At 37.5% G+C, this 21,773-nt stretch overlaps 2 protein-coding genes across 8 annotated transcripts; one reads left to right on the top strand and one right to left on the bottom strand.

Moving 5' to 3' along the window:
• Nucleotides 1–478: 478 nt before the first annotated feature.
• On the bottom strand, nt 479–18,932 carry cpsf2 (cleavage and polyadenylation specific factor 2). Of its 3 annotated transcripts, none has more exons than XM_015351207.2 (15): nt 18,749–18,932; nt 17,954–18,131; nt 17,635–17,794; nt 16,568–16,673; nt 15,113–15,242; nt 11,100–11,215; nt 10,284–10,471; nt 8,842–9,132; nt 7,820–7,920; nt 7,027–7,230; nt 6,319–6,471; nt 4,687–4,912; nt 3,464–3,778; nt 1,039–1,173; nt 479–649 (listed from the first exon to the last, which is right to left on the bottom strand). In XM_015351207.2, exons 2-15 carry the CDS (start codon nt 18,100–18,102, stop codon nt 557–559), a joined length of 2,367 nt encoding a protein of 788 aa, XP_015206693.1. In that variant the 5' UTR covers nt 18,103–18,131; nt 18,749–18,932; the 3' UTR covers nt 479–556. The 3 variants fall into 3 exon arrangements, with proteins under 3 accessions (XP_015206693.1, XP_006632745.1, XP_015206694.1); XM_006632682.3 differs by having other exon boundaries at nt 18,786–18,932; XM_015351208.2 differs by lacking the exon at nt 18,749–18,932 and adding an exon at nt 18,501–18,519.
• On the top strand, nt 17,972–21,520 carry LOC102687837 (NADH dehydrogenase [ubiquinone] 1 beta subcomplex subunit 1). 5 transcript variants are annotated; one of them, XM_015351209.2, is made up of 4 exons: nt 19,152–19,197; nt 20,074–20,236; nt 20,331–20,475; nt 21,304–21,520. In XM_015351209.2, the coding sequence occupies exons 2-4, from the start codon at nt 20,194–20,196 to the stop codon at nt 21,335–21,337; spliced, it is 222 nt and encodes a 73-aa protein (XP_015206695.1). In that variant the 5' UTR covers nt 19,152–19,197; nt 20,074–20,193; the 3' UTR covers nt 21,338–21,520. The 5 variants fall into 5 exon arrangements, with proteins under 5 accessions (XP_015206698.1, XP_006632744.1, XP_015206695.1 ...); XM_015351210.2 differs by lacking the exon at nt 20,074–20,236 and adding an exon at nt 19,344–19,393 and having other exon boundaries at nt 19,166–19,197; XM_015351211.2 differs by having other exon boundaries at nt 19,182–19,197; nt 20,074–20,223.
• Nucleotides 21,521–21,773: the final 253 nt, after the last annotated feature.

The following is a 21,773-nucleotide window of genomic DNA, read 5'->3' as shown; positions in this document are numbered from 1 at the left end:
TTGGATATATTCTGGGAGAAATACAATACTTTCAAGTTAATAATTAATAATTGCTTACACACTTGCATAGCGCTTCGAGTGGAGTGTTCAGAAAAGCGCTATACAAGTGTAAGCAATTATTAATTTACAGGTAATGGGGACTCCCCTCCACCACCACCAATGGTGGGAGTTATGATTATTTAATTATTGACTAATCTGTTCGTTCAGTTCCTGATTTTGTCTATTTTCATAACCCCCCATTGGTACCAATGTAGTCATAGTCTTTTCATAAAAAATATTTTTCTCACAAAACTGGTTATTTTAAATAAATGTTTTAAAGAAATGAAATGTTTTAGCATACCTTTTGGAATTTCATTCATTAAAGTAATTCATTTCACTAAATATCTAAACCCAATGCTGTGCACAGCATGTCACTGATGAACATTCAGTTTATCAATCATAAGTCATAAGCCATTAATATAGGAAAAAACAAATGAAGTTTGGAAAATAAAAATCTTTAATAAATGCCCAAAAGATGGGTTAACAAATTCACTTATGACACCACCCATCATAGAACCTAAACAACTGCATACTGCTGATAGAGAAGTTCTCGTATTTTGTAATAGTCTTCACAGAGGCAGCCTTCTAAGCCTATTCGTCCAGTTTCGGTCTGAAAAGTAAAGAAAAAGACAATTAACAAATGGCTTTAACGTGCTATTTATAAAAAAAAGTGGAAATGCCTAAAGCTATTTTGCAATGTGCACAACATTTCCAGGAGCTTTCAACTTTTTTGGTTCAGAAGGTATTTTTTCAAGAAAATCTTCGATTTATATGAAAACAGTAAATCACGTTAAATTAAATCATGTTAAAGTAAATCATGCTAATTCTAACTTCTCAAATGCAGACTTAGTTACCAACAGACTGACCATAAATTCTCTCGCATTACATTCATCATGAATATTGACAAGTTGTTAAAAATGGGTTTGAGCAATCTAACTCACATAAACCCAGACCTCTGGTAAAAATGTTTGTGTTATGGTTACTGTAAGATTTTCTTACCCTGCGCACAGCTACCAGGTTATTACACACCAAGACTCCTCCTACAAACTCAGCCTGGATTCCTTCTCTTAGCAACACCTGCTTGAAATCAGACAGTCTGGGCTCGTTAATAAAGACCGCCTGATGCCCTGGAACCTGAAAAGGAGAGCAGAACAGAACGGCCTTATAACAAATTTGACAGGAAACACAACATGGACAACAATTTAAGGTCAATAACTTTATGTAATCCCACCGCTGGATACAGACACGCGGGTGGTGATTCATCTGAACCCAAGCGCAAGAGACAGAGAGTTAAATGTGAAGGGTGATTATGAGAATAAAATACTGGCCAGCAAGGCTTATCAGCCCAAGCCAGTCAGTAATGGGGGGAAAACATCAATCCCAGGAGAAGCCGGGCTAACTGCATCCTTGGCGAAAAGAAAGGCTGCTAAATACAGCCCATCAGAAATGGAGTCTTGGGTACTGAAGGAACCCGAATTGCAAGAGCCCTGAAAAGAAACTGAATGGGCTTAGAAGGCAGCACTCAAAAGGGTCAGGGGTACAGATCAGCAAACTCGGTGAACAGCAAAAAGAGAACGTGAAGATAAAAAGTGCTGGCTAGAATAGAGACTACTGCCTGAGGTGCTGTGGGGTGCAGGGTAAAAACTGGAAGTCTTGTGTATGGGAGGAACCGAACTGCGGGCTTCCTGGGAAAGGAGCTGGACACCTAGAAGGGCAGACCTGAAGCCTGATCGCGAAAATGTGATCCGGTTAGAGCATCAAAACCCTGGAAAACCATAAGCCCTCGTGAGAATATAATGGTTTCCAAGGGCAACCGCTAGTGGAAGGAGGCAGTCATCACACTTTAATGATGGCCTCGTCATATTTTGTTTAAGTTATAGAAATTGGTATTATCCCTACTGCAGTCTACAATATGTATTAAATTAACTGTTGGGTCAAATTCATCAAAACATTTTTAGTAATGATTCACCTCCATTTCTGAAAATGATAAATCCCCATACCATTTTATTCTTGTCTTTTTACTATTTTTTCAAAGGGGTAATAGCATGGATTATATTTAGACTCAGGAGGATCCTGATAAGAATTTCTCATTAACGTTTATGAGACTTTCTCTCATAAACCTATGTGGAATAAAGCTAATGTGCAGAAAATACATATAATTATTAGTCAGGCTTCTTTTCCTTTTTCATATAGTCAGAATTTACATTATTCCTCAATTACTGTCCTTATATTGTCTAGTTTCACTAGCATCAATGAGATTACTACATTCATTACTAGCTTAACTGAGTCAACATCAGCATTAGGTAATATTTTAAAGAAGTGACACTGATCTAGACTCTGGAAAAATGAGAAAATATCTAGGCAGATACAAAGCTAATAATGTCAGGTGCAGATAAGAGCAATGTAGTACATGCTGTTTGCAAGAAAGAATTTATGTTGTGAAAATAAAATGGGAGGTACAGAACTAGAAACAGCAATCTATTAGGAATTAGGAAAAGTCATCAACAACAATTGTTGATCTTCAATAAATCAGAAATACTCCTGATATCCTGAGATCAGTTTTGGTCACCATGCTACAAAGACTTTGCTGCCACCTGAAGTTTAGCCAAGAGCAACCAGAATAAATTCCTGGAGTAAAATATCATACATAAATCAATCAATCTATAAAGTCTTGAACAAAGACTATTACTAGGGGGCTTGAATCAATATGTGAAAAGAAAAGAAAAGCTGCAATAAGACAAATAATGAACCAAGCATGCAAGTGGAAGTTAAATGTAGGTACTTTCAACAGTGCAGACATGAATTGCTCACTTGTGCATCTGGAAACAACCGTTTTGTGATTTTGTTCATTCTGGCTCCCTAGGATCCTGGATATTTAGCATTGCATTATCAAAGTGGCTATCACACACCTTTAAGGCTCTTCTTTGGTTCTGTTCTAATTTTTTAAAAGTTTGTTCACAATACTGTAACTATTTCTATCATATACCATTTTTATGCCAGCACACATGCTGCACCAACAAGCCTCCAAGCAAAGCCACTCGCCCTTTGACACATCACGAGCTCCACTGTGGCTGACAGGAGAGTCTCTATTGAGAACAGGAGCACTGTCACTCTCACTGATGTCAGCCAGTGGGTGCAAGGAGCTTATGTTTTCCTGGTAATCTTAGAAAGTTACAGACAACTGATCCCAATCCCATCCACTTCAGCTCAAGGAACCTTGGTCACAGTCAGCCAGTGAAATGACCCACTGCCTACACTGTCATTTCCATGGAGGTCAATCTGCCCTGCAGGTGAACACCTTTTCTGGTTTAGACTCTTGGTAAACCCTCTATAAAGTGTTTTCATTTACCCTTACATGACTGCTGCTGAGCTGGCATGAGAATTCACAACGCAACATGTTCTAAGGCATTTGACATGGTCTCACCTCATTTGAGGGCAAGGGCTCCAGAGTGGGGATGATATCGCTGTCCTCAGAAATTTCTTTCTCATCATCACCAAAGAGGGTCTTCATTGCCTTTTGCTGGGCAATGGCACTTGGGTCAGAGGTCAGGGAAGAAGAGGCAATGTCCATGGGCAGCTCGCCTTCATCAGTCTCCTCTTTGATATCTCCCTCTTCGATGATCACGCCAGTGTCCACTTTGATGACTCTCATGTCCAGCACGCCATCAATCCAGGCCAGCTCTGTGTCCTTGGCTTTGCAAAACTGCAGGGAGCTCACTAAGGAATCCTTCAGCCTCACCTGAACACACAGCCAGAACAGAACCCCAGGAACAGCAAAACAAACTCATCAACAAAGGCATTCTGAAATGTCACTAAAGATTTTTGTGATTAAGATATAATACATATAAACAATGTTTACATCAAATAAAATGTGAATGATTGTTACAGAGTACACATTTACATGTATGGAACAGAACACAATAGATGTTATGTTAGAATGGATATCAGCATTAGATTGTATATCACAAAGAGTGGTAAGCTTTTCAAATTTAATTATCTGAAACCCCAATAACCTACCCAACACATATATCTTTTATGTCCTTTATTTATGTTCTATTTAATGTTAAATAAATGTTCACAATCATCCTTCTTTACTCTTTAAGAAAGAAGACTATAACAGGGCTTTGCAGAAGTATTTAAAAGACCAAAAGTGAAACAAAGTGACAAACCCCTGCCTTGCTGTAGCTTGGCTCCAGGGATCTGTGCACTTAAAATACCCCAAAGACCAAGGTCCAACTCTTAACCTGGTTTTTATCTTAAAATGTTTAACACTAGGTTATCGCTTTAAAGGTCATAAACTTCCTAAACTTAAAAAAAACTTTTTGGTAAAGAAAGTCCCACCACAACTAACTCCCAGCCATCACTATCACCATGCAAGGCCTTTATATATCAAACACACACTAATTAAACTCATGTGAGGATGTGTAAAACAACTTCCCCATACACCTAGTGAGGGTATTACCATCAATTAAGAGGTCTTTTGGGGTTGAATTTGTAAGCTGTTTTTAGGCTATTACATTCTCATATGGCTTAACTGTAACACTGAGTATAGAAATGCCAGTCACAATGAGCATAAAAATATAACAAAAACATTATGACAATGATGCCAATAATGTCTTACCCTGACTGTAGATGAGTTAAGCTTACCTGGTAGATATGAGTCTCACTAGTTGCGTCCACAGTTTCCTGATGCTTGGGTGTATAAATCTTAATGTCCTTCCCACTGAAAGCCTTGCAGGACTCAGCAAGGTCCTGGCTGGCTTCAGGCGGGCCGTGCACAATTACTAACTGTCGAGGCTTCATCTGATTTATAATCTTTTTAATTGAATCTCCATCAGAGCGTCCCTCATAGTCTATGTATGTAATTCTTGCCCTAGAAACCATACATGGAAAATCATGATCAGTACAGTAATGCTTTTTCTTGCTGCATAACTAAGAAGAGGAGATTCAAACCACATAGGTGCTTCTAGAAAAATGACTTCACCTTTCCTGCCACAGTCTCTTGAAGAACCAAAGAACAAAGCACAGGGGTCTCCAACCCTGGTTCAGGGTTGCCCCAATTCACTTATTTTTATAGGTCCTGCTAAATATTTAAAAATTAGGAACACTTGTCCTCAAGGACTGAAATATATTCCAATTTGTGTTACAGATTATCTCTAAATTACTTGAACACATCGCCTGTTTAACTGCTCACATCCATACTTTTAGAAATTCCTGATTTAAAACCTTCAGGACAAGTGGTCTCCAGGGCCAGGGCTTAATTTAAAAATAGTACGTCAACAGCAATATTTTTGGTTAGGAATTGTAAAATGCAATGTCAGCCAGTGAAGCGGGGACAACACTGAAGTCACGATACAACGTTCTTTTTGGTGATAACACTACTAGCTGTATTACAAGCAACCCACAACTGTAATTAAGTAAAGCCCAGTTTTTTTGCTCTCTCATTTTTTTTGCACTTGCTTACATTCTCTTCCTGTTATCATGGATGTATGGTATCTTTGAGGTCCTCAGTAGAGCTGAGTAACAGAATTTATGATATTACAAGAAATTAATGGGAGTAAAACAAGATTTTATAAAATCTTTCTTAAAAACTTGTTGCTATTAAATTATTAAAATGAGGGGTAGAGGTGTTAAACCCTTTAATAATCTGGTTTACCTAAAATTTTCCAAATTCTCTTGATTCAATTGGTGAAGCAATTTTTCTGTTCTCCACCTGTTGCACGTCAGTGGAGGATGACATGAATCCCATCCTATACATGAAGCACGTTAGGACCCTTTGCTATATAATCTTAAGTGATTGCAGTTTTCCCACATACTAATTTGCTCTGTGTGGTAGTGCTGGCACAATGCAGTGTCACTTGTGAAGTCAATGTGTTTGTATGACTGGCATCCGTAATAAGACAGAAAACATCTGGCTTGGCAGGCGTCTTTGTTTTAGACATCAGTATCATCAGACGTGGGCTTGCAGCAAAACTTAGATCACTGAAGTACTGCCAACAAGAAAAGCAAAAAGGCCCTGACTAAAAGCCCATTTGCTTAAGTAAAAATTTCCCAGAATCTATAAAGCTGGTAAACTTGGAATTTTACCAGGTTGGAACTTGGAATTTTACCAGTTGGAATGGCAACTGACTTGTGCGGTGCCTCATGAGATATATTTGCGTGTTCATAACCTTGATGGAGAAATACTTTTTGTAGCTTTTCTAAAAGCACATTTCACAGTCAAGAAACTATTTCTCATGGTTTCATGTTCTAACAATGGTTTTGTGATCTAACACTCACTTGATTTCCAGGGTTTCTGTTGATGAAATGCACTTTGTTGGCACATCAGACAGATCTTGGTCCATCGGTTCCTCCCCGTTCGTCATCCCTGATTCCAGCTTGTTCTTTTCTTCCTCTGTGGCTTGTAGCTCAGGGACCAAAAAATCTTCAGGCCTTGAACCACAAAAAATAAAACTTTTTTTTTTTTAACGGAGAACATTGCAACTTGTACTTTAAAATCCTCTAATCAAAACTGGAAAGCCAACATACACTAATCTCAAGAACATAACAAGTGTAGCAAGTGAAAACAAGTGTTATTCATGTCAATACTCATGTGTTGCATTTTAATACTTTTTGGTACAAAGTTACAAACAAGAAGAGGCCTTTCAAGGCCTTATCAAGCTTGCTTGGTTGCTTGTAGAAAATCTTATTCAGCTTTAGGAATTCAGGATATAACTTTCAACAATATGACAAGGTAGCTTTTTGCAACTCTTTCGGCTCCTGGAACTCTTTCTGAAGTGCTCCTCTTCTCAGTATTCAATGCAATATGTGTTGAATTAAAACAAGCTTTATAATCATGTCCTTTACCTCCAATTTGTGCCAAAGAAGTTTTCAATACATATGAAAGAAACCTTTAACGAAGATCAGAGATTGTTTCTGGGGAATATTTACTATGACTTTTGCTACAAATGTAATAAGAAAACAGCACAGATTTGGTGTAAAGGTTACCTTATAATTTCTCCATATTCATCCCATTTTATTCTCTCTTCATGGGCTGGAAACATGGGGTAGGATTTCTTGGCTTGTTTGAAGAAGCTTCCCTTCCGGTTCCCCTCTCCCTTCATCATGAGGTCATGGTGCTTGGCCTTGCCGGTGGAGGGCTGTTCCAGGTCTTCCTCAATGTCACTCTCATCACTGGAGTCCACATCCACCCTGACAGGGAAAATACATCAGAACATAAGACAGGTTACAAACAAATGGTCAACTACTCCTCCTGGCCTGTATGGTAGTTAGAAGTTATCTCATCCAAGGATCTTATCCAGCTGTTTCTTGAAAGCAACTACAGGATGTCAGTGTTTTAAGAACATGGCTGTTTACCTTCTTCCATATTTCTGTATAATACTGCATACATGTTTTCTGCATAAATATTCACAGTTTTAAAAACTTTCCTTCTGCACCTGTGTCCTTTGATTTGTGATTCACTGCTCATTCTTAAGAAATCTGCAGGGCTGACTTTGTCAATCCCTTTGAGGATTTTGAATACGTGTATCAGTCCCTCTTGTAGTCTGCTCTGTTCAAGACGAAAAACGATTAGTTCCTTTAACCTGTTAGTGTAGGACATTCCCTGTGGAAAGGTTTGGAATGTATCGGGTTAGTTTTCTTTGGAATGATTACAGAGCAGCTATATCTTTTCTATTATGTGGTGATAAAAACTGTACACAATTTTCTAAAATAGATCTGTATGACTTCAGATCTTAGCTTGAAGTAGATCTTTTCTGTGCAGCTGGGGAAGTCTACTTACTCTTTTGCCTGCTCAAGCTTTTTGGCTGCTTCTTTTTTCATTTTTTCCTTTTCAAGGTATTCTTCAAGCTCCCGGCCTTCTAACTTTATCCGCTTTCTTACCTGTAACAGCATAAAAGCACAAAGGCAAATGCAAACTGAGCATCTTTTATTTCAAACCTTTTGCTTTTTACCACTTATACACTAAGATGCAGATCTCAAAGAGTTTTCAATGCTTCTCACTGTAGCCTTTTTTGATCAAGATGAAAAATGTTCAACACTTTTAGCCAATCAGAGCAGTACATTTCTCTAAGCTCACTATATGCTGCTCTTCTCTGAACTGATTCTAGAACAGCAATAGCTTTCTTATATTCAAAAGTGATCTTACAAGTGCATTGTAAAGTTTTAACATCATCTTAAATTTCACTACTACACTTTTAACTATATATCTTAATATGGACAGCACAGTGGCACAGCAGTTGGCATTTCTGCCTTGCAGCACTGGGCCCCTGGGCTCAGTTCCTGGGGTGCCATCTGCATGGAATCTGTATGTTCTAACCTGTGTTTGCGTGGGTTTCCTTCCTACAGTCATAACATATACAGGTACGTAAACTGACGTCTGTACAGGTGTGAGTGAGTCCATATGCGCCCTGTGATAGATTGGCTTCCCCTCTAGGGTGTGTCCTGCATTGCGCCTGTTGCTTGCTAAGTTAGGCTACGATTTCCCCCCTACACTGTATTGGATAAAGTGGTTTGGATAAGAAAAAAGGATGAAAGGAAATCCTAACAGGATTTTTTATTACCTACTCACATTGACTGGAATATAAAAATTATGTTATTACATAAGTTTAAGCTAAACCTAAGTTTATAATATTCTCCAAACTTGGTGTTTTCCACTTTATATTTGTGGTGTGCATGTCTATCACTTGCACAGAACACCTTACTAATCATGGAGGCTTTTTTTAAAAGCCATAAGAAAATCAGGGGAGACCTCTCCACATCCCAGAGACAAGGTGCCTAGTCTCACTTCCTTCAGGCTCTCACCTCCAGATCTATGATCTTCTCCCCAGGGTTATCAATGAGATACCTCGCAAGTGTACCCGGAGTGGTTCTATAAGTCAGGATGACTGAGTTCTTCGGATCCCGGCACCACTGGATGAACAGCTCACGGGAGAACCCCGACTCCAGGTCCGGCTGGCTGGCTAGAACCACTTTGGGACTGGGAACCCGGGCCAGGTCTGAGAGGCTGTGGCAGAGGGACAGGTGCCGAAACTGGAAGGGGTTGTTTCTCTTGTCCTCGAAGCATCTCATCAGCTTGTCGCTCATCCACTCCACCTGAAGGACACAGGTGCCGTTTAGACAAGTTTCAACTGTGTTTTTTTTTGTTAGAATCATCAAATGATTTACACTCATCTGGTTTGGAATTGCTAATCAAAAGTTATTTTCTGTCGGCGACTCTTGTACTGCATAGGAAGACAGAAGGCAGTGCAAACCCTCTTTCACATGCTCAGCTGTCAGTTCACTCACAGTGACATACAGGAGAGTAAATACCAAGTGGAGAAAGGGTGCGCCACACACTGATATCACTGAAAATCTGCAGGCACCCAAGAGTCATTGTTGTAAGTAAACTGAGGATCCCTTGCCTGAATCCCAGTCAAATCTCCTGGCCCTTAGCCAGTTATATACCACTCATTAAGGAACATCTGGCTAATGACATAGCTCAGACTCAAACTGCACTCAGAGCTAATGCCTTTACTGCTTGTGCCACTCTAGGAATCGGCATTCCTGTTTTTGTTATATAAGAGACAAGTGCGAAAGAACACTGCAGAGGAGAAAGAGTTCATGAATTATTCTTGGACGGATTATTCTCATTTAAAAAAAGATACCAACTCTTTGCCTTTGAAAAATAATTCTTCATGCCAACATACTGACATTGATTTGGATGGCAAAAGAACATAAATGCAAGAGCTTTAGAGAACAAATAAAGAAAATCATTTTTTCTGTTCATATTTCAGTTTTTCAAAGTATGTTTCTCAGTTACACAAAGTGCTTTTACTGAATAATTTCCTGTGAATTTTTTTTACTCTTCTTGATTTTTTTGTTCTCTTTGGATCAATAAAAATAATGAGATTTTACACTAGCCAGCAGCTAAACTAAGCAACAAACAGTAAAAAAACTATTTTCTGTACGAGTTATGGGATCAACATGCGTCATGGAGTTTCTAATAGAAAACTGTCTTAACAGAAATCTTTAGGCACACTGTAATACCCCCATGCATTTTGTTTTATACAGTAAATAAAAAAACTAAATGAAGCTGAAAGAACAAGCATTATATAACTTCTTGCTTAAATAACCAAATAAATCTGGTCAATTTGCAGGTGCAGCAGTACAAGTTAGAGTTTCTATGGTACTGCTGTGAAATACTGAATCTCATACACAACTAATGCATAAAACAGTAAGTGTCTTAGAATGAAAGATGTGCCAACCTGTGATTTAGAGAACTCCACTACATTGTAGCTGACATTGTTTAGCAAGGCAAGAGAATAGACGCCCAGTCCTGCATCCTTTGTCCTCCAGATCTGATCCAAGAGCTGAGCCAGCTCCAGAACTCTCCCAGCTGTGTCCACAGCAATCAGCACATTGCCATCTCCCCGCAGAGTCTCCATTACATTGGCTAGGGTGACACAGCACAGTGTTAGAAAGCACGACAGACTACGATTTCCTTGACTATGCTTTTTAGGAATAGAAGACAATACTATGAAAAAAACCCTTTAGCCAATAAGAGCTTGACTTTTTATTCAATTCTATCTGGAACTGAAAAAAAGCAGTTCTTTACTAGATGCTAAAGTATTTACATAGCTCATATTTTTAAGACAAAGACTACAGCACCCCTTTCCTCTGGTGAAAAAAGTGGCCTAAACAAACCTACTTCTAACTTCTGTGAAAATATTCCACAAAATGTAATTGTGAATCAGGAATGTTCACATAACTTTCTATGATTTCAACTTTGGATTTACCCAATGTCAAATAATTCAAAAACCTAGAAAAAATTTAATTATATAAAAATTATATTACTAAAGTACCTGAAGATATAAACTAAAAATGAGTAAATTCTCATATAGGGTCATTTGTAAAAAAAAATGTATTCAGTTCACAAAGATTTGATATATGAATGCTGCTTTCCCAAAAGCATTTCTACAAAATAAGACTAAATCAGATCTCAGTATCACAAACCATGCTAAGTCATTCAGGATAGAAACTTTTATTCAAAATAAGGACTTGATTTAAAAAACGATGCATACTTAACAACTGCTCATCTCTCTGTTTTCTTCGAGGCTGGACATATGTAGCATTGAAGGAATCTGTGATCAGCAGAGATGGCCTGGTCAAGATTTCCAAAGAGCATCCATTCAAATGGCTGAAGAAAAGAGAGGCTGATTAGAATCTCTTTACGTAGGCTGGGCAAACGATTTTTAAAAATTTAAAAAAATAAATAAATAATGAGATATAATGATGTGTTCCTGCTTAACTTAGACATTGCACGACTTTAAAACATATAAAAACAGGTTTCGAGAGTTAAAAACCACTTTTTATGCGCAAAAAATGGGTGATTTTTCTTCCTCGTGATCAGCTCAGAATCTTTGTGTACGCTGTAAGGTTTTAACTTCTTAATTAAACGTTTAAAATACACGAATTTCATAAAGACAACACACGTTTCGAAGAGAAAAAATCCCATTCTTTTCTCTTCCTGGTGTGTGAAACTGATCAGCAGGTCTTTTTTTTCCCAATCAGAGGCTCTGAAAATAGCGTACCGCCCACTGCGCTCCGTCAGAGAGGGGCGCGGCACCGAGAGAGGGAGGAGGCGCGGAGCTCAGCAGTACAGACCGAACGTTCTTCTGCCTGGAGCGCTTATGGCAGCGATCGCATTTGCATTTATAACTTAGTTTTTAAAATTAATCAAGCAATATGAAGCATCTCTTTTTACTTTTAAGTCACTTAATTATCATTAAGCACAGCTTTCTCACCACTTAGACTACTTTTTGATACCATCCTTAGACAAAGCAGAAACTTCTTGTTCTGTCTAATGACATTACAAGTGGAAAGATTACAGATTTTAATCATCTTTAATTTTGTTACATTTTACATTTTAGAAACGTTTCATCCATACAAACACCACAAAACTATTTTCGATTGTATTTCTGAATGGTATGTTACTCTTAGTTCACTGTTTTAAATACATCTAATTAAGAAAGTTAGGTGTTAGCATAAACTATTAGCAATCAATATTTAATTTAGCACTGTAATAATTTGTTGCACTTTCCCCCGCATCTTGTAAAAATATATTTTCATTGTTCAAATATACATTAAATCTGACTATCATATAATAAGTTAAATACAAAACTAAAGAAAAAATAGGGTTAAATATAATTCAAAATATTTTGCTAACAATGTTAACTGTTTATAAATAATAAATTGTATTAACTAAAGAGTAGGATGGCACAGTTGTTAGTATGCTTTTTGTTTTGTTTCTTTTTCATAAATACAACAGTAGTACCTGATGTCTCAGTGGCTTTCAAAATTAAATGTTGCATGCAAACCTGTGAACTAGAAAGATAACTAAGATATCCATCCATTTATAATGGTGGCAAAGTGGTTAGCATTGCTATCTTGGAGCACTGGGGTCCTAGGTTCAATTCCTGCCATCCTGTGTGTGTGGGGTTTGCATGTTCTCTCTGGGTTACATGGTTTTTCTCCATATGTGTGATATGACTCCCTCTCGCACTCCAAAACATACTGGTAAGTTAATTGGTTTATGGGAAAACTTGCCCTGGTTTGTGTGTGTTTGTGTCTGTCTGTCCTGTGATAGACTGGCGCTATGTCCAGGGTGTATTCTGCCTTGTGTCCATTGCTTACTGGGATAGGCTCCAAATCCTCTGTACTGGATAAAGAGATTAGAAATGGATGGAAGTAAAGGCACTGTGTGGATGGAACTATACACAGTGTTAGAAACCCACAATGAAATGGCAGCATCTCACTGAGAATAAAATATTTTATAGTGCTGGCTTAAGGAAACAGCCTTTCCACCTCTCTTGCACATCAGTATCCATACCTAGTTATTTAAACAAATTGCCTCTAATTATAATCATTTCAATATGCTGGCTCTGTGGATCCGCATCAGCTATCTTTGCCCATTCCTTCAATTCATGTGCATCCAACACACAGTTCAATGCTAGCAACTACACAAAATCTAAAATACCATGGTTGCTATTAATTCATTTAGGGCTTATTGACAGAATTGCTGTTTTTTATGCATGCTAATTTTCTGATTCCTCACTCTGTTTCATGTTTATAGATAAGACTTTATTGATCATGAAGGGAACATTTTTGCATGTTCTTTTGTAACATACACCTTTTTGTGATTTTTTTTGTATATCTAAGCAAGTGTTCCTGCATCCCTCTTCTGCACTATAGTCATGGCTTTTTTTCTGTTTGCTTATTTCAAAGCAACACCTGCTCCATTTCTAAAACTTTTTACTCATGTGCATTTTTGTATTTTTTACACCTCTAGCACTTTAACATCCTAAATTTTAATTTGCCTTAATTTGTAGAATGAACTTGAGTTTTAGCCTAAAAAAGTTTTCATTATCTTTTGTTTCTTGTCCTACAACTGTTATTATTGATCACCAAATTATTGTTCTTGACATGACTTAATTCAGCCTTTCCTGAACGTCTATGACAGGCAGAGAGAGTGCTGTTTCTGGTGCGATCTTTTGCAGCTGACATTTCACTGTTTTAAACGAACACGAAATTAGATTGCTCATAGATCACTTATCCTATATAAACACAGCGTAATTGCCCTCCGAAACTCCTCTTTTTCTTATTCGTTTTAGAGACCTTGATCGAAACTGATTTTAGATGTCAGAAAGGATTTATTTTCTCTGTTTTTCCTACATTGCTTTGTCGAGATTTTAACTTTATATCTAGGCTCAGATTTCAACTATAAATCGTACAGTAATTAATAGCAGTAAATACTGATGTTTTGCGCCCTCTTACCACAAAAATCTATATGTTTTGTAGCTGGGATGAACTTTATATCGTACGCGTAGCTACTGCGATTCGGACACGAAGCGGTTAAAGATGGCGGCTAATCAGACACTCAGAGGGGGGGGTCTTCTCGCCTCCATAACTAAAATGCCAAATAGGAGTGGCTTAAACGACATACACAGTCGTGTAACTGACAGTTTGAGGTAGCCTATCGCGTAAATTTCGCATTGTTGCTGATAGGTTAAGCTTTCGAAACTCTGCCCCAAAGCCATGTGACTGATTTTTCGCCCTGTTTCGTTGGTTAAACGCAATGATCACAAGCACCACCATGGTAACTGGGATGTGTAGTTTTTAATTCCGTTTGAATTATAACTGTACGTACTGTCTTCATATTTGGCCAGGGCTTTAAAGAGAAGGCGCGCCAAAAAATTTCGGTGCCGTCGTCTCCGCTTTAAAGGTACCCCCATGCTGGAAGAATTTGACCTCGGAACGTTTGCCCAGCGTACTTTACGTTGGACTTTTAGAAAATTGAAAAAAAATGTTATGATGATGCAAAATTCAAATACGATTTTAAGATGTTTTGATCACTAAAAAGATGACACAGGTAACTGTAAAATAGTATCATGAGGATATTTGGATTGCTGGTGCAGAAATACTGCTACTGTATATACTTTGCTAAAGATATTGATTTGATGTGTGTATTAATATTAAAAATATTATTCTGGAATGAAGACATGGATCTGCAACACATTTCCTAAGTCTAAACATTTGAAACTTGATTTTATTTTAGTGATTTTCATTTTAGGTAACTTATGTGTTTTGAAATCCTGTCATCTCACATGTAATCCATAGGAGTGTAGTAAAGTTTGCCTTAAACATTCTTCATGTGGTAATCATATTTAAATGATTTAATAACATTGAAATACATCTTATGAACACAGAACTCAAGTTGAGTTCCATTGAGGAGTGCAGTTCATTTTACAGTAGTACTGTTTATTTTCTCAAACACTGGGCTCTCAATATTCAATGTAATGCCCTCTAAACAGCCCTGGCACAATATGCTCCAAAGCAAAAACAGCACTGCTTTAACGTACTGCCTGTATAATAATATGATTTTGCACAACAGTGTTCTGAGTATTCATGCCTATTCACAGAAGAAGAAAAACATCTGACTGTGTGACAGATCTTTCGAGTTTAGCAGTACCTGGGAAAGACACCCGTGTTTCATTCCTGTAGACTTTCCCTTTTAAACTAGGTACTCTACACTTACATTTCCCTCTTGTGGTTGAAGTCAACGGCGTACACAACCTCCTCCTCCCCATCCTTCACAATCTTCCAGATTGTCCCTCCGATCATGTGACCAGCTGGGAGAGGAGTTATAGACAAGCCATGCCCTTTCCCTGAAAACGAGTTGATAAAAACATAAATCAATACATAGATCTCAGGAGATGACAATGACATCTAGTCGATCTTGTGTGGGAGCTCATTTGACACACACAATGTGAGATTACATTAAGAGCACAGAGAGTGAAGAAGAAAGGAAATAACAAGAAGGAGGACAAACATAGAGAGAAGAGAGGAGTTGGAAATTGAAGCTTGCACCAGGCGAAGGCCTCTACTTCATGATCATCCAAACAAAACCTGACCGGAGCTAAGTACTTGAACCTTGCTAGAGAAAACTTGCTATTCTGTTTTTACAGAACTTGGCTTTCCAGGGCAAACATTACTTAGTTAGAAACATCTTTCCTGCTTAGCGTGCATTTTTAGAATAGGGAGATAAGCTCCCATTTATTTTGTGGCATCCAGGGCGAAGAGAGAGATTTAACAGCAGGCTGTCTTGCATTTACAGTATTTAGAAGACAGCTTATCTCTTATTTGGCCTCTGTAGGCATTACTTAAGAGTTTCATACTTAGTAGAAGTCGGGGGATTTTTCAAGGGTGATTAGAATGTTATGCCACTGAAACGACCTGTCTGTAAATACTGTACATAGAGTAACTTGTGTGTTGTATGTTCTGTTGTTTGTACTGTAGTTTGTGTTTTGTCATTGTAATAAATATTTGTTTAATCAAGTGTTCCTAGATCATTTCTCCTTTCACCAAAGCTGTGTCAGAGAATAAAGAATTCACTCCAATTATACCAACCACTCAGGTATATTCTGGTGAAATCACTTAGAAGTTGAGAATTATTATTTTACTTACTGACTAAACCTCTGTCAATTCCGTAACCCCCCATTTGTAACAATATGATTCATGAATTGTATAATTGGTCTTTTTATAACATGTATTTATTGATTTACAATATTTTTGGAGTCCCTTATTATGCCTGACAAGCAAGCAATGGTAAGAGAATTTGTACCATTCCTAATTTGATTAAAAGTTTCCAAACCTGTAAACCAATAACAAAAAAATATATAGTTAAAGCTGTTCAACTAAAAAGGTCAACTTAAAAGGGCTGATTAAACAGAAGTGAGGTGAAATGCCTGAGCACCCCAACAAAGAAAACCTACTGGACAAAGCAAATCTGTCTTATTTCTAACAAGTCTATGTGCAACCTCAAAATGAGAAACAGTCAAATTAAATCAGGAGTTTATAATAAATATGTAGAACCTAAGACCTTACTAGTAATATCTAGACATTTTTCTAAGGGGGCCCCTAAGAATAAGAGTTAAAAGTAAAATTATCTGTAAATGTATCTGTATTATTTGGTTTACTGCAGGATTTGTACCTTTCAGATTGACAATCTGTGAATACTTCAACTGTTGTATTTTGTCAAAGGCTGAGTCCACATCATCCAGGGTGAACAAGGTGAAATCCTCAGTGTTATGACGAGACTAAGAAAAAATACAACAACTGCTGTTAAGAAACAACAACATTGTGCACTGTTCCAAGTGCTCAACAATCCTCTACAGGTTAACTACACTTAAAACAATGCTGCTGTTTTGAAACTGCGAGTTACACTGGACAAGATGGCCTTCAGCTCCACTGCCAGCATTAGGTACAAATGGACACTGGTCATCAAACACTACAACACCTGAGAACATTCATATGTAATTTTCCAGGACAGACATTTAGAAAACAAAATGAAAAATAACAAGTGTATAACATTACACATCAGATCATACATTATGAATAAGCACACAATATATGATAGCGTGCAGCACAGGGGTGAAGTGGATAGCATAGGGGTGGAGTTTATATGTTCTCCTCATGTTCATGTGGTTTTCCTACCACAGTCCAAAGAAATACTGGTAAGTTTAGTGGCTTCAGGGAAAAATTGGCCCTATCTGTAAGTGTACACATGTCTGTGTGCATCCTGCAACGGAATGGCATCATATCCAGGATGTACCCCACCTTGTGCCCATTGCCTGCTAGGATATGGTCTGGTTTCCCCGGCAACCGTGTATTGGATGAAGCAGTTAGAAAATGCATGGCAGGATATTATCTGACTATAAAACATGCTTCTTTTATATGGAGCCAGTGAAAGGGCAGTGGATGTATGTTAAGGCATCAAATTCTACTGTGCCACCCCTCAATAAGTATCATGTGTACAAATCACTGACAAGAATCATTGTACATAGCAAAACATAAATTCCAGCAACTACATCATAGTAAAAATGGATTACTTCCTAAACAAATCCAAATAATTGCCTCCTGGTAATTTAAATGAAGAATATCTTCTAGTGTTTTGCATCTTGCAGCAACAAGTCATGTTTTCAATGCATGAATAAACATACGTCATGACTCTTCATAACTCAATTATTACTGACAAAAAGAGATACAAGTCTCCATTACCTGATACAAGTCATACATAAACATCTGTCCCATTTTGTACACAGGGATGGTAGCATAAATTGTGCAGTTCAGCCCCAGCTTCCCCACAGCATAAGGAAGAGCCCCCAGGTGAAGAGGATCAGGATGGGAGAGAAGCACTGCATCAACCTGATGGACATGCCTGCAATAAAAAAATTAAACAAACTTAAATCCTTACAGATCTTAGTTAAATGTCACTGGCTGATGTTCACGGCGCAGAATTTGTCGTCAGCGCACAGTTCTGCTGTATAAGCAACACAGCTGAATCTATCCATTAAGTAAGGTTATACTGTAAACAGACCTTTTCATTGCGTCGATTATATCCATGGAGAAATTCTCATCCCACCCGCAGTCCAGCAAGAAGCGGAACTCGTCGACCTGAAGCAGGTAACACAGCGCCGACTCTTCCTGCACCCCTGAAATCGCCGTCAGCTTGATGATGGAGGTCATTTTGCTTTATGCTAGCAACACTTGGCACACTGTAGGATAATAAACATATTAGGTCAGAGCCACACTTATGGAAATAATAGGGGAAGAATTTACAAACGAAAAAATTAATATATGAACATGTGTTATCATTTTCATTTGATCGGAAACACTAACACCGATATACAACTCAAAATATGAACTCTATAATACTTCCTATTCCCTTAAAATATCAACCAGGAGAAAATATTTAGGCAGAGTTGTGACGATACACCGCGGAATTGTTTTATCTAAATGTTTGGCTTCAGTTGCGAACATTTCGCTTCGTTGAGTAATACGTTGTCACTGTAGCTGTGCATTAGACTAAATTTCATATTTTACAACGAGGTAAATATCGCAATATTTCTAAAGTTATACCACACCGTCATAAGACCACATTAAACAGCGACACACAACAATTAGACGACCGAACTGCATTCTGTGAAATCACCATAAACTTGTTTTTTTAAAGTTGGTTTCGGTTCAGTGTGGCGGCTTGCTTACTGTAGCAAGGGGGACAATTAGATCAAAATAATTGATTAGATAGGGAACGATCAAATAAAAATACTGACAATAACAAGCTTATGGTTATTACGGGCAAAACTATAAACAATCACGACAGGCCACACACCTTAAAATGTACCCTTCGAAATTTGATATAAACATACCATAAAAACACTTCATAAACACAAAGTTTAACCTTTACATTCTGGTTTTTACCGATGAAATATATGTTTAGATTACATAATTTTAAACGCGTACAATGAGCCACACACCCGGCTCTCACAAAGCGGCCATTGCAAACTAAAATAGAGGTGAAAGGTTATCCGGATATACCATTGCAGATTTGGTGGTTTTTACTTCAAGATATTCTCGGTAAAAATCGGTGGCACGGTTATTTATGCAAACAAATGTAAAGCAATAATAATTTACAATGTATATGTTATGATCTCTGTTGCTTTTTAAATTACTTAAGTAGTAAGTATTCCCATTCACGGCTTTACTCTTCCCGCATTTTAAGAAAGTGGTTCAATCCAATGTCCTCTTAGTCGGGCCTGCCTTCGGTTGACCTAGGGGAAGGTATGAGTTGTATATATATTGTTAAAATGCGAAACTGAGAAAAACGCATTAATTGTATAACCTATGTTTTAAAGACTGTTTTGTCTGATAATCTTATAGGACCTTTTACTGACAATAATTAAAATCTAACGATTCTATTTTACTAGCTTATATATTTGTCTTATAAAAAGCCTGAACATCAAAATCCATACAGAAGGTAAAAGAGTTCATTCATATTTGTTAGCTTAGTTAGTTTTACCTTTTGCTCTTATTTCGATTAAAGTGCTATTGACATGTCGTCGTAAATATGAAATGTTATTTTAATATTGTTTAAAAGAAATTAACCAGTCAGATGTTTCCTTGAGGATCTGAGTGTTCAGCGCTGTCCGAATACAATGTTGCTGTAATGTAATGCATTAATGATCTAATCACTAGTGTTTATCAGAAAGCTGTTTTCTTCATTAAACGAGACAGTTTAAGAATTTGCTTTGGCTTGACATCATAAACTTGGATATCAATATTTTCGAATCTTTAAGTATAGTTATTAAAAGTTATCTCACCAGTATTTTTGAAGCCGAATCGATCTGCACAGAAGATATTTTTCATAGGACATTAAGTGCGAAATGTTAACAATTTTATATAAGATTTGTTCCACTATTCTGCATGATAAATTTGGCACAGGAGGCTCATGTCTGTCAGATACCACTTTATGCGTGATGCAGTTCTGAACAGTTAAATTGTTATTATAGGCCAAATAGCTACACAGTGTGAAAAGTTTAAATTGCTAGAATTTGCTTGTAAGTTTCCGTGTTGATTGAACCCTCTGATATTTCCAAGATGTTGTTGTAGGTTGCAATTAATGACAAGATTATAACTGCGCATTCTGTGTGTCTGCAGATGTTCAGTCAGGTGTATTTCATCAGTGTTGTGCAGTAGAAGACTAAAATCTGCTGTACTGGAAATTCAGCAGTGGCATTTGGCCATTGTCTACAAGCCAGAGCAGAAGAGCCAGGAGCAATGTGCTTGATCGTGGTTCTCAGAATACAGGCATTTATCAGATGTAAAAATTGTATTTGAGCATCTTTTACATTGAGTAGCCATTTGACCTCTACCTTTTGTTAGATTGTAACACAAATGAGCATTTTGTCTCCTAGGCACCATGGTGAACTTGGTGAATATGTTACGAGAGCACTGGGTCAACGTTCTCGTCCCCCTTGGCTTTGTGATTGGGATTTATATGGACAGAAGGAATGATGAGAAACTCACAGCTTTTAGAAACAAGAGCATGTTGTACAAGAGGTTGGTTTCATTGATTGGTCGCATGGTGTGCCTTTGCTTTTACAATATAGAAGCAGAATACTATATTCATCTTGGTCATGGAATATCATAACCCTTCAGATTTCATAAGCAAATTACAATCCTGACTTAAGGGGATTTAGAGGACAGAAATCAGTGCCTTACTCAGGCAGCATTCTGGAAAAATTAGTGTTCCCCAGTATAGAGTATTCAAAAAACAGGTCTTTGTCTAACATTTGAAAAGTTACACATTTAACAATTGAAAAGTATGAAATTGTGATATTGAAACTAGATTTTTAGAATTTGTACTTGCTTCAAAGCTGTTCTCTTTATTAGTTAAGAAGTCCAGAACTATTGAAAAAAATTTTTCTCAAGCTAGTTTTGTAAAGAACAGAGTTTGCAAAGTATGTGATCACCAGTCTGAGGCACAGAGAGTGATCCCCCCTGGTGAGTCAGCACAAAGAGAAAGGGAAGGTTTCATGAAGAGAAAAGAGGGGATATCATCTCGGTTACAATAACACTAAATATTATTGCAGCCTTTAAATAATTCTTCTTTCTACATGTATGTGGACATAGGTAGCCTGCCTGGATTTTCATAATTTTTTTTTCCCCACAACCTTATACTATGCTCCTCAAAGTCCTCGGGTATGAAAATGCATTTTTTTTTTCTTATTACTTTATCACCACTGTTATTCATTGCCGATGCCAATAAATCTTTCACTTTGCAAAAATGTGATTGCCTTAAGACAAAACTAAAACCAGTCTGAGGAATGTAGTGTGAGTAAATGTGCTAGAAAGGTTCATTAAGATGCTCTTAACTTGTAATTGCAGGGAACTGAAACCAGGGGAAGTGACCTGGAAGTAAACCTCTCCTATCAACACACAAAACCGGAAACCTCTAAAATGTTGATGTAACGTTTGCCAGAATTTCCCTTCATTTCTGATCTGATGTGACATTCTGCGTTTTTGTTCACGTGGTGGCTTTTTGGAAGATGTGTTTTGTAATAACATGTAATGGCAGGAAAAAAATAAATAATCTAGAAGTGTTTTTCCTTTTTTAAGTTTGTGTGTATGTAAAGGAAATGTCTGTAACCGAATAAGATGTTATGAATGGTGCCATCTGAAAGGAGTGTGTACCGTTTGTGTTCAGGCACTTATTACAATTCTTGTGATTATTTCCATTGAATGTAAATTAAGCATTATTAGACTGTGTAGCCTGGAGGCACGGGGTACTGGGCAGGTGACCAGTCATACACATGTGAGGAAATTAGTGATACCCACTAACCTTGCCAGCATGTTTC

This window comes from Lepisosteus oculatus, chromosome 8 (genome assembly GCF_040954835.1).
Source record: "Lepisosteus oculatus isolate fLepOcu1 chromosome 8, fLepOcu1.hap2, whole genome shotgun sequence".
Lineage (NCBI taxonomy): Eukaryota > Metazoa > Chordata > Actinopteri > Semionotiformes > Lepisosteidae > Lepisosteus > Lepisosteus oculatus.
The sequence above is the reverse complement of the archived record's forward strand: the minus strand, read 5'-3'. Positions and strand labels throughout refer to the sequence as shown.